The 14,160-nt window shown below is 42.1% G+C and overlaps 1 protein-coding gene across 1 annotated transcript; it reads left to right on the top strand.

The window, feature by feature from the left end:
* LOC124135132 (farnesoic acid carboxyl-O-methyltransferase-like) lies at window positions 1-2,846 on the top strand. Its single transcript, XM_048391825.1, has 2 exons — window positions 1-15; window positions 806-2,846. The coding sequence occupies exon 2, from the start codon at window positions 873-875 to the stop codon at window positions 2,070-2,072; it is 1,200 nt and encodes a 399-aa protein (XP_048247782.1). The 5' UTR covers window positions 1-15; window positions 806-872; the 3' UTR covers window positions 2,073-2,846.
* Window positions 2,847-14,160: the final 11,314 nt, after the last annotated feature.

Here is a 14,160-nt window from a genome sequence, read left to right as displayed (position 1 = left end):
CCTGAAAGGCAAAAGGTGAGTTTTTTTTCTGGTGTGAATGCTTGTCTGAATCTAACTGTACAGAAAGCGGTCAGATAACATACAGTAGACAATCATCTTTATAATGACAGTTTTATTTTTAAAATAACCATTACGCTAAAATCGTGTCACAGCGATTGACAAGTTGTACGGACATATTGTACCTATGTAGGGATTGCACCATCGACTTATTAGGTTACCATACCTTCCCTTTCTGATTGTGACAAGTTTGCAACCTAATAGATATTGTACTACCCGAGATTCTTCTACGATTCCAGATATGTTTCTCTGGAAGACATGTTTATTCACAAAAGCAGGGGGCACGGGTGGCTAGTCGTCTAAGGCGCCGCGATTCGCTGTGCAGAGTTGCGTCCCTTGGGCACGCCAGAAACCTATGATTGTGTGATCGAATCCCGGTTCGCCCCGATTATGTTTCTAGGTTTGTCAGCACCATACCCGTGCATGTGGGCTTCACCGAAGTGGTAAACGTCTGAGACCTGCATCACTTCGGGCTTACCTCCCATATTAAGCTAACACGCCGTGATTTAACTGGAATACTGTTAAAAGCGGCGGTAAACCCAACTCACTCACAAAAGCAGGCAACTGATATGTATTGTGATGCAAGTCCAGCTAAAAGACGAAGCTAGGATTATAGTAGATTAACAACTTGTTGTCAACATTATCAATTGTTATTTGTTTCCAACGGTAAATTATGATATACCCATTGACTACTATTGGCTATAAGAGATGGTGATCACCTCCCTGCAAAATATGTCTTTACTTGCAGCTAACGCAAAACAAACAAAGGTGAAGCAAACATCAAGAGTGTGCGACGTTCAGATCATTTATCTATCATGTCTTCAAAGTTACTCACGTCAATGGTCAATGCATCAACATCTGCAAGATATAATCCAACTAACCTCAAAGCATCCATTTATATTCCTTTTGGACAAAGTGGATCTGGATGCTATGGATCAACTCTTGGAAAACTGCATGCTGGATATACAGAGCCAATACAATCCAAAGTCTTCAAATTAGCACTGTCCATTCCTTTCGCAAATGGTTCAGTGTTCAACATAGGAGACTATGGCACAGCAGATGGTGGTACTTCTATGGTCTTTCTGGGGCAACTGATCACACTTCTGAAACAACAACATGGCTCTGACGCCCAATTCCAGATCATTTATGAAGATCAGGGCGAAAATGACTTCAACTCGCTGTTCAGGCGATTGACTGGAATTATCCCCGATCCGCCTTCCTACCTTATTGAAATGGATAACGTTTATGCTCTTGCTTGCGGGACAGACTTCTACAAACAATGTGTACCTTCACATTCCATGCATTTCATCATGTGCATGATGTCTGTACACTGGCTATCCAAACTGCCAACAGTTTATAGGGATTCTGTCTACATATCTCACGAATGCCTTGAGAAAGAAAAGGAAGCTTTGAGAAAACAGGCCCAGTTTGATTGGGAGAGATTCTTGCTGATGAGGAGTAGGGAAATGAAAGAAGGGGGTCTACTTTTTGTTTGTGCTCCTGCTGAATATGTGCATCAAAAGACTGGTCGTATAAGATTCTCTGCAGAAACCATAGTGACTCTGATGACGAACATATGGAAATCTTTCACACTCTCTGGCAAAATCACAAGACAGGAGTTCATTAATACAAATATCTCATTTTGTTTGAGAAACATGGATCAGATACGAGAACCATTTAAAACAGAGAAGTCCCAGGTCGTTGAATCGGGACTGCGTCTCTTGTCATCAGAATTGATTTTCAACAAAAACATCTTCTACTATTCCTGGAAGCAGAAAAAAGATGAGGAGGGGATTGATGACAGGGAGGGATTTGCCAGGGCGATGGTATCAGCCCACAGGAACTGGAGCAACCACAGCTTTATTGCAGGTCTCTCTGAGTCCCGCTCACTGGAAGACAAGGAGACGATTGTTGATGACTTGTACGCTAATGTCACCACGGAAATTGCAAAAATGGATCCTGAAATGTTTAAGGATGATCTTTGTACCATATATGTTTTGATCAAGAAGGTATAAGGAAATGCTCATGAATATGTTGCTGTTTGTGTTTCAGTAAATATAATACTGTCGTAAATTTTGGAAGGAGTTTTAGCTCCAGAGATTTTGAAAGAATCCGCAATTTTGTCCGTTGACTTTATGTCAAACATCAAAGAAGTTTATATGTTTATATCCAGGAGAATGGTTTGTTTATTTATACTTTTTCTGGATCCTGAAATGTTTAAGGATGATCTTTGTACCATATATGTTTTGATGAAGAAGGTGTAAGAAAATACACATATGCATGTTTGTTGTTGTAAATTAGGACACTGAATTAATTTTGCAGGATTTCTGTCTTACTCACTCAACTAACAACATAACTACTAATGACCACATTTAGATAAAATGAAAGAGTTGAGGTTACATGTAACCATTGCCTCCTGATACAATATGTTGTCTTTGGGGTTTGGCTAGGGGTCGATCGTTTATTAAGCTGAAGTAGGCCTTGGATTTGGTTTAGAGACAGGATAGTACTTCAATCCTCTAAAACATGAAATGTTTGCCCGGAATGAAGGCGTTCAAGCGATTTTGTTTACATCACATTGTTTCGGCATATCCAGCATGTCCAACGATCAATTAAAGTTTTGTACAACCAGAGTCAATGTATGTAGAACAATTGATACACGCAAAGATGGGAGGTATTATTTCAGGTGCAGTCGCCCAAACTGATCTTAACTAATGAGGATGTCAATATGAAACTGGACGTCAAGTCGGACTGATCTGATATCAGCTGACATCACTCGTTGTCCGCAAAGTGTGTTATTTATTATACAGATAAATAAAAAATATGTATATGTGGATGACCTATTATTCATGACTAATTTTATTGTTCTTGTGGGACGGAAGAATGTGTGGTTAAAACGCTCCCCCTTAAGGTAAGGTATCAATTTCTGATAAGATTAATAACAACTCAGCCTGAGACAGATGGAGTCTGTGGAAGACATGTACAGTTAACGAGAGACGTCTTTTGACATCGGTCAGCACCAGGAACAGTAAGTGTGTAGGGTGCACGAATGGTCAAGTCGTCTAAGGAGACTCAGTTCAATTTGAAGGCTTGCATCAGTGATCCATACATATATTTTGTACCACTATTTTACCTTTATAGCCCATTTTATAGAACATGTTTCAGCAGATACTCGAGACGGATCGTTCTCTGGCGTTGATGTTTTGTATTTACTGATGCCAGCATTTGCTGATCGAGGATTCCAATTCCAAATTAGCTCTTCATGGTCTTGGGGATGTCGGCGCTAACCCGTATGCGTGGGTTCCTCCACAGCGTCTCCGAACTGAGTCACATTTCTTTTTTTGACATTCTGTTGCCATCATGAAATGCATGACAAATTGTTTAAAGCTGCATCTCACTCACCCGACTGGAATCACCCAGGATAGAGCACGTCTCTGCGAACACCTGGCATCATCAATATGTGGTAGTGAGTCATAAAAGCGGGCATATGGAATCGTCGTAATTGTACCATAGACTGTTTTGTTATGATTATGGAAAAAGATGCAATGACATGCATCAGCCAAATCAGCGAGCCTGACCACCCGATCCCGTCTGTGTTGCTGAAGACCCTCCGGATCTTCACAGGTGCAATACATATTGACAGCCTGGATGTACAAATGCAAATTTAAAGCCAGATTAACGCGTGCATTGAAAGGTTGCCGTGTCGCGAAATACAGTGACACTACATATCGTTTCCTCATTTCAATGATTACACTGATTTCTTGACAAGACTTCTTTGACCAAAAGAGGTACCCACCTACACCGTACAGTATGTATGTTGGTAGTAATTCAACGTGGGTGGTGGTGTGGGACAGGGTATTTTTGGGCCGTACTACGTAAGTTACCTTTAATGTCACGTTTATTGAGATCCGATAATGTCGTACAGGTGATCTGACTATTAGAGTCAGTGAGTGAGTTGGGTTTAACGCCACTTTTAACAGTATTCCAGTTATATCACGGCGTGTCAGCTTAATGGGGGAGGAAAGCCCGAAGTGATGCAGGTCTAAGACGTTTACCACTTCGGTGAAACCCACGAGCACGGGTATGGTGCTAACAAACCTAGAAACATAATCGGGGCGAACCGGGATTCGAACCCACAATCATAGGTTTCTGGCGTGCCCAAGCGACGCAACTCTGCACAGCGAATCGCGGCGCCTTAGACGACTGGGCCACCCGTGCCCCCTCTGACTATTAGAATCCAAACGAGGCAGAAGTAGGGTAATTGTCTCATTATCGCCTTAACATGATGTATTCTTTGAGTAGGGCAACCTGTGTTACGACACACACACATACACGTACAGACGCACACACATACACGTACAGAAACACACACATACACGTACAGAAACACACATACACGTACAGACGCACACACATACACGTACAGACGCACGCACATACACGTACAGACGCACACACATACACGTACAGACGCACGCACATACACGTACAGACGCACACACATACACGTACAGAAACACACACATACACGTACAGAAACACACACATACACGTACAGACGCACACACATACACGTACAGACGCACGCACATATACGTACAGACGCACGTACAGACGCACGCACATACACGTACAGAAACACATACACGTACAGAAACACACACACGTACAGACGCACGCACATACACGTACAGACGCACACACATACACGTACAGAAACACACACATACACGTACAGAAACACACACACGTACAGATACACACACATTCACGTACAGAAACTCACACATACACGTACAGACGCACACACATACACGTACAGACGCACGCACATACACGTACAGACGCACGCACATATACGTACAGACGCACACACATACACGTACAGAAACACACACATACACGTACAGAAACACACACACATACACGTACAGACGCACACACACACACGTACAGACGCACGCACATACACGTACAGAAACACATACACGTACAGAAACACACACACGTACAGACGCACGCACATACACGTACAGACGCACACACATACACGTACAGAAACACACACATACACGTACAGAAACACACACACGTACCGATACACACACATTCACGTACAGAAACTCACACATACACGTACAGACGCAAACACATACACGTACAGACGCACGCACATACACGTACAGACGCACACACATACACGTACAGAAACACACATATACACGTACAGAAACACACACATACACGTACAGAAACACACACATACACGTACAGAAACACACATACACGTACAGAAACACACATACACGTACAGACGCACACACATACACGTACAGAAACACACATACACGTACAGAAACACACACATACACGTACAGACGCACACACATACACGTACAGAAATACACGTACAGAAACACACATACACGTACAGAAACATACACGTACAGAAACACACACATACACGTACAGAAACACACATACACGTACAGAAACACACACATACACGTACAGACGCACATACATACACGTACACACTGACGTAATCTAGGGAGGGACAATTTATTCTATAGGTTGTTTGTTGTGTAGACCGGCGGTCATCAGTATCCCACCTATTTGACGGAGGGTTAAATATCTGACTCAATTATGTCACTAGTTGTTATCTAGTTCTAGTGGCCTATAGTCAGCCATTAAATGTAAGGAAGGTAATATCTGAATGTGTTTTGATATCTCTCTTGAATATTTTAAATTAATTCTTGATATTCTTTTGTACTGCCCGTTGTTGACATACTGTTTAATGGATGGCAATGTTTTCTCACGATATCGTTCCAAGAAACCTACAGCGGTAATATTTGAATGTGGGTTTTTTGGGTGATACTGCTCTACAAATAAACATGTGCGATAAGTTGATGTATTTGGGGCGTGTTAGCTACATCAACACATTTACATACAGGTATGAGAAAGGTCTATTAAGCAGAAGCCATTAACATATCTGAATGAATGGTCACAAGCTGTTATGTGTCAGCGTTTTTTACCTAAATATGAAGACGACAATTGTATGGTAGACATGTGGAGGACATTTCCAAATTTGAAGCAACAGTGATAAAAGTGATGTCCGATGCAATTCCCTATTTTGACATGTACCATATGTTTCCGAATTGTTTAGATGAAAAATTGACTTGCCTTTGCATGTGTTTGTTACGTGTGCCACCATAGGGGTAGGACACGCTGCCCTTTTCGCGAAACCTGATATCATCACAATTCCATAATGAGACATAAACACTTGCTGATGATATAGCACAATCGTACAATCGACTCAGCTTTTAGCAGAGATTTCTTATGAATATGGAAAGGGTTTTGTCGCTTTTATTTATGTGTTTGTAAGGCCAGTCCTACTCATGTGTTGGATCGAATACTAGAATTTGCAAGATCAGGCGCGGGCTGAAGCATAGGCGCCCAAACAGGGAGCTGTGCAGCACCCAAAACTATACAGCTCGGGGTTGAATTCCAAAAGATATGCTCATTTAGACGGAATTGTACAATGGGCCTCTGCTGTGAGTAGAGAATGCTTATGATTATGGAAATGCTTGTCGCTTTAGTTTGCATACAATAACTACTTCACGGATATTGGTCAACGACCATACGATTATTGGCCAAATTTTTATAAAAATAACAAACTGTTACCAACTGATGTAACGCGATACATACTCATATGAGAAATGGTAACTTTGTATTGAAGCGAGCACCTTTGCTAACACACCAGGCAAGAATAGGTCTTCAGCAACCCATGCTGGCCGTAAAAGGCGACTTTGCTTGTCGTAAGAGGCGACCAACGGGATCGGGTGGTCAGTCTCGCTGACGTGGATGATGAATGTCATCGATCCCAATTGCGTGGATCGATGCTCATGATATTAATCACTGGATTGCCTGGTCCATTCTCGATTATTTAGACCGCCGTCATTGCGAAAATTGCTTCATGTAATTTGAGTTTGTGTCATTACCGCAGCAGTCATATACAGTAAGAAACTAACACATTTGGACATATGTTGCCCACTTAAAGTTGATGACTGCTAACTGAAAGGAAGTGAGTGAGTGTGTAAGTATGAATTTACGCCGCTTTTAGCAATATTTCAGCAATATCACGGCGGAGGACACCAGAAATGGGCTTTACACATTGTTACCATGTCGGGAATCGAACCCGGGTCTTCGGCGTGACGAGCTAACGCCTTAACCACTAGGCTACCCGACCGCCCCTGAAAGGAAGTACCGTGACTGTAGTTGAAAGGTACAGGTTGTTTGAGTGTACAGCTGTGGTCAGTTCTTGTATACTGGCTTGTCTTATATTGGTGAGTAGGTTTGGGCATTTCTATAAGGATCATGCGGTTGGAAGGTGAACTGAACCCACCGACAGACATGTATTTTATGTCACCTTGATGAAATTAGGAATGTATACAATGCTGCCTCACATTGTATTCATTTCAATTACTATAAGAGAGCGTATATATCCTGTCAGAATCGCAAATTCGTAATCTGAAAAGCTAGCGTCTTAAGAAAATGCAGCGACAAAACAATTTCCTTAGTGAAAAGAGTCGATTGTACGATTCCGACTGTTTCATGAGCATGTGTTCATACCACTAGACGACGGATGCTGCCTAATGCGGCGTAAAACCAAACACAGTCAATTGCACCCTACTCATTGACATATGAAAAATAGATGGTAAAAACAATTAAAAGTGAAGTATGTATGGAAGCGTATTCAAACATGTACATATTACATATTAATTATTTCACTTGGATACACATATGCACGTGTATATGCAAATTCAATCAAATATAGATTCCATCTGGCTGGACGTGCGTGTATCGAATTATAACTGGCATAATTTATGTGCATATATATATATAAGGAATATTAATCTGATTAAATGTTCGCGTATATCATGGTAATTGTGTGAATTCACCCACAGCTGCTTGGACGTTACCGTTAGTGTCCAACAGGTTTTCCACAGCTGCTAGGACGTTACCGTTAGTGTCCAACAGGTTTTCCACAGCTGCTAGGACATTACGTTCGTTTCCAACATGTTTTCCACAGCTGCTAGGACATTACGTTCGTTTCCAACATGTTTTCAACAGCTGCTAGGACATTTACGTTCGTGTCCAAATGGGTTCCGGACAGAGCTTTCGTCATGTCTGAGAACAGGAGGAGGAGTGATTCAGGAGAATCAGGCTGGTGCTGAAGGAGTCACACTCGTGGATTGTTGCCATGGGAGATTTGTCCACCATGATGACACGCTCGACATCCCAAAGCAAGGAGGCCATCAAGTTCCAGCTGATTGGACAGTCTTTGCCTTTTTTTGGGGTGACGTCAATGTCAATGCATTCAATGTTTTGACTGTTGTTTGGATTCAGGATGGAAGTGATGAATCCAGGTGCCATCCATTATCACAAACAGGAAGACCCTTTCCGGTCAGCTTCAGACAGCTAGATTACCATGAGAACTGTTGAAAGTATGTTTTGTATCAGATGTCGGACAGTTTGGAACCCAACGAGCTCATACTGTCCTTGATCATGGAAAATGGGAAAATCCCACCGAACTAGCAATATGACGCTCAGTCATTCGCCGGTCGGTTATCACCATATTGTTGGATTCTCTGACGTTGCAGGCATTCCAGAATATTGGACGTCTTCAAGCCTCTCATTACCATGCTTAAACTCTTAAATATCCTTCCCTAGTGTTGTACATATATCCCCATGGATGGCTTTTGATGCAAGTACCTTTCTACAAGTACTTGATCCCTGCACGTTCCTCGAGTTGTCCATTTTCAACGTCACAGACCCCACTTTTTTTCACTGACTTCTCACAGCGAAACAAGTTCATTTTTTGAGAATGTACGCCTGTGACATTATGTGATGCATATGTCCACAACAAAAGATGTCAGAATTTATAAATCAATCCTCGTATATTACCTCAATACGCTGATACGGTATTCATCCGGTAATGGTGATAAATATTAAACAGTCAGCATCAGTGTTCGAACTGGCAAGCTCTTAGCTAAAAGTAATGACATAAACGGGTCACTTAATAATAGGTGACACTGTAATGGATTCCTTCATGTATACTACAAGTCCCCGGCCGCCTCCGTGGTCTAGTGGTAGAGCGTCCGCCCGGAGAGCGAAAGGTCCAGGGTTCGATCCCCGGCCGCGTCATACCAAAAGACGTTAAAATTACGTACTTGTTGTTACCCTGTCTGGCGCTCAGCATTAAGGGGCTAAAACAAGGACTGGTCGGCTCGGAGTCAGTTTACCGTGTCTGAGTGGGATATTCATGTTAAACTGCGGCATGGTGTCTCAGTGAGCTAGCACTATAAATCGGCATCAGTCCGGACTAGTACAAGCAGCCACACACACACATTCACGTGCATGCACGTCGCTATATAAATGCAATAATCTTGGACGCGACGTTAAACCCAATTTCACCTCACCTCACTTCATACTACAAGTCATGGGTGTAAATTGAATATAACGCTTCTGTGGAGTTAAATTCGGAGAGCCGTGGTCCCGCAGTTGATACGATTATTATATCAGTGCACGGTATTCTCTGACATGTTCTCAACACAAATTATTCATTTTTAAACTGACGCACCAGATGCCCTACAATTATCAAGAAGCAAGCAACAAGTAAGAAACATTAATGTGTTACAATTAATCTTTATATTTATATTTAAGACATAACGTCGCCTGTGTGTTATTTAACGTACAAGAAAACACTGCACAGGGAATAGTGAGTGAGTGAGTTGGGTTTAACGCCGCTTTTAATATTATTCCAGTTATATCGCGGCGTGTCAGCTTAATGTGGGAGGAAAGCCCGAAGTGATGCGGGTCTCAGACGCTTACCACTTCGGTGAAACCCACGAGCACGGGTATGATGCTGACAAACCTAGAAACATAATTGGGGCGAACCGGGATTCGAACCCACAATCATAGGTTTCTGGCGTGCCCAAGGGACGCAACTCTGCACAGCGAATCGCGACGCCTTAGACGACAGGGCCACCCGTCCCCCCGCACAGGGAATAAACTATGCAGTGGTTTTATACACGAGTCGTTTATTTCTAATATGAGATATCAACATTAGGTACAGCCTCTTTAAGGAAGTACACGCTTTAAAAATATTTTCCGTATTTAAATAATGATGACTCCGTGAATAGATTCCGACCGCGGAAATGTCGGACAAGTCCATTTCACGAATACGTGGGTTAAATTGTTTTTTCCCGCATATTCTCACAACCCCCCTGTCCATTATCTGTACCTTTGTGAGAAATCAACATTATGTGTAGCCACAATAAGAATATTCACCAAATGTTGACTCCTGAATAGGCGCTCAGCATTAAGGGGCTAAAACAAGGACTGGTCGGCTCGGAGTCAATATACTGTGTCTGAGTGGGGTATTCATGTTAAACTGCGGCATGGTTTCTCAGTGAGCTAGCACTATAAATCAGCAATAGCCCGGACTAGTACAAGCAGCCACACATACACGTGCATGCACGTCGCTATATAAGTGCAATAATCTTGTCGCGACGTTAAACCCCATTTCACCTCACCTCACCTGTTTCTTTAAGATTTTCTTTGGATTTTGTGGCTAGCAGCTCCAAAGTAGGGTGAGAGGTTGATCACAAAGGGTAGATTGATGGAGGGAAAATTGCTGATGACAACAGTGAAAACGTGTTTCAGATGATTTAGTTCAGTGGCAAGATGTTGCTTGGTAGAACAGATGTAGTGAGCTCGTCTTGCTGAGGTTGAGATAACTCCTTTCTTGACTTGAGGTTGGTGGTTGGAGACAGAGTGAAGATACTGACCTGTTCGGTGGTTTCCGGCAAACAGTGGTCTGGAGCTTGTTATTGTCTTTCTTTTCAATTATAACAGTTTTTTTACTATATAATTGTAATAATGAAGTTGTTCATCCATACATACATACTCATCGCCAAAAGAAACGAGAACATCATACATGTTGGTTAATAAACCGACGTCCAAAAGAAACTTTACCAACTGAAAATATAAATTTCAGACAAAGTATAATCTATTTTTCGATGAAGTCTATGTAAAACACATAACCTAAATACAACAATAGTGTATGCAGAAAATGTTAATCGTCTCTTACATGTTTGCGAGATAACACGCGAAAAAGTGAAAAACACGTGCACCACGGACAACTGCAAATGCACGTGCGGGTAAGGGTATAAAACGATTGCAACGGCAAGTCAGACATCCAAAGTGATAAAAAACACAAAAGAAATGCCATGACTCACAGTCGAACAACGTGAACGAGCCTTGGGTATGGTACAGATGCGAGCCAGCCACGCCCATATTGCACGAACCTTCGGTTGCTCCCGTGTTGCCGTTACCAACTTGATGCAACGTTACAGACAGACAGGACGGACCGATGACAGGCAAAGAACAGGGTGACCAGGCCCCATGATGACCGGTACTTGCGACAAATGCCTTAGGTCACACGGTTAGTCGACAGACAGTGGCCAGGAGACTCAGGGCTCATGGAATCAGGGCTTTTAGACCATACAGGGGAAAGCTATTGGACTGCGATTGAGATGGGCCCGGACTGTACGACGTTGGCAACGACGTGACTGGCAGAGGGTTGTCTTCACTGACGAAAGTCGATTCTGTATGTTTAGGGCTGACGGAAGACAACGTGTATACCGCCGAAGAGGTGAACGAACGGCGGCGTGTTGCGTGCAGGAGGTCGTACCATATGGTGGAGGGAGTGTCATGGTGTGGGGAGGGATCTGTGGGCAGGAGAGGACACCGCTGGTCATTGTTGACGGAAACTTGACATTTCAGCGTTACATGGATAACATTCTTCGTCCAGTTGTCCTACCATTTCTCCAACAGCAGCCACGTGGTGTCATTTATCAGCATGACAACGCTAGAGCCCATACAGCCAGAATTGTCACTTACTTTCTCGCAGCCAACAACGTCAACGGCCTGCCATGGCCTGCACGCTCATCCGACATGTCCCCCATAGAACACCTCTGGGACTTGATGGATCGTCGTGTTCGACAACGACCATACTCTCCAGCCAACCGGCAAGAACTGATCTTGGCCCTCCAAGAAGAATGGCGTCAAATCCCATATGACCTCATCAGACGACTGACTTTTTCTGTGCGTCGAAGAGTTTTTGCGTGTATTGAGGCATTTGGTGGTCACACACGCTACTAATGACTTGTTATTGAACGTGAGCGATTGTTTATGTACTCTGCCTATTGTCCATGATTCTGAAAGCTCGAGTTTTGTACAACACCCAACTTTGGGGGGCTCCGACCTCATTCTCGGTCGCGGTATGATTGTCATTTTCAGAGTTGATTATGTTGATATATTGATCTTCTCAATACACTTTACTACATGCATGTATGTTTTGTTGTTTTTGAGCAAGAGTGATTTCAAACTCTGGTAAAGTTTCTTTTGGACGTCAGTTAATATGAAGAATTATTCAAATTCAAGATATCGAGGGGTTAGTGCCAGAACACATTATCTTGTAAAATATTAAAATTGACTTTATGACTTTCAAAACATTGTAAGACCATATATAATCCTACGCCAAAATATCTATGTACTACATTGTATATTTTAAAAGATATTCAACAAGACATAAACATCTTATCACCTAACTCTGTTCTCGTGTTGCGCCAGGATGTTCTATACTAAAATACTACATGCTGGTATACACAACATTAAAGTTTTCACTCAATTCTATTAAGCCAGAAAAACGTATTGAGAATTGACACATTCTAGCACTCTGATATAGGCTTCAGACTCCTTTAATTGGAGAGCTGTAACAACTGATAAGCATTTGAGATGTGCTAGCTGTTTGTGTTTATGATTAGAGATAAGCGCTCCCCCGCACCAGATGATGTTAACTGGTGCTAGCCTTCTATGACCCAGGATGTTTATATCTGATCCCCGGGCTAAATTCCAGTCAGCTTATACTAGTGGTCATTACTTGGTCCTGGCGTCGAAGATAAACCCAACTACACAGACGTCTTACAACGGAAATATCATAGTCCAAATTTTTTTCATCAACATAAATACGTTTAAGGTAAGTAAAACTGTAAATTGAATTAAATTATCTGTTATTTTACAAAAAAAAAAAATTTGATCTCTTATATTGTTATAAAGTTACGACGCAACAACACGTCTGATGATTTATATAACCGATTTTTATGTTTAAGTCATTATCAAATCAGTGTTCGTTAACTTTTAGTGTGTTCTTGGTTGTTTTCAGATAATCGCAGGGAATTTTTTTTGTTAATTTTGCTATAAAAAAGTATGTAAATGACATGGGTGAGACTTGTGTTTTTAACATAAATTAAACATCTTTCAAAAACACATGTCAAGTTTACATAAGAGTAAATATATGATACATGAAGTTAGATTGTAAATTGAGAAATAATGTCACATACACAAATATTTCAAGACCAGTGCTATGTATTTTTTTCTTTTGTTTTTTGTTTTCTTTCTATAGGCATTGGAAAATGAGTGAGTTTGATTCTGACTTCGAAGATCAAGACATTTTGGAAGCTTGCAATATTATCGAGAACAATCAGATATTACACCATAATGTGCCACAACCACCCACCAACATGGAACCAAATCCGCTACTAACCACAGACAACCCAGATCCATTGACGGCAACGAGCATGGATGTTAATCAGCTACTAACCATTCACAATGCAGATCCTTTGTCAGCAACCAGCATGGATGCTAATCAGCTACCAACCACTGACAACCCAGTTCCATTGACGGCAACCAACATGGATGCTAATCAGCTACCAACCACTGACAACCCAGTTCCACTGACGGCAACCAACATGGAACCGAATCCGCTACCAACCACTGACAACCCAGATCCATTGACGGCAACCAACATGGATGCTAATCAGCTACCAACCACTGACAACCCAGTTCCATTGACGGCAACCAACATGGATGCTAATCAGCTACCAACCACTGACAACCCAGTTCCATTGACGGCAACCAACATGGATGCTAATCAGCTACCAACCACTGACAACCCAGTTCCATTGACGGCAACCA

The sequence above is a fragment of the Haliotis rufescens genome, unplaced genomic scaffold, assembly GCF_023055435.1.
Source record: "Haliotis rufescens isolate VD_foot unplaced genomic scaffold, xgHalRufe1.0.p SCAF_10, whole genome shotgun sequence".
Classification (NCBI taxonomy): Eukaryota; Metazoa; Mollusca; class Gastropoda; order Lepetellida; family Haliotidae; genus Haliotis; species Haliotis rufescens.
This window is presented reverse-complemented; position numbering and strand designations above follow the sequence as displayed.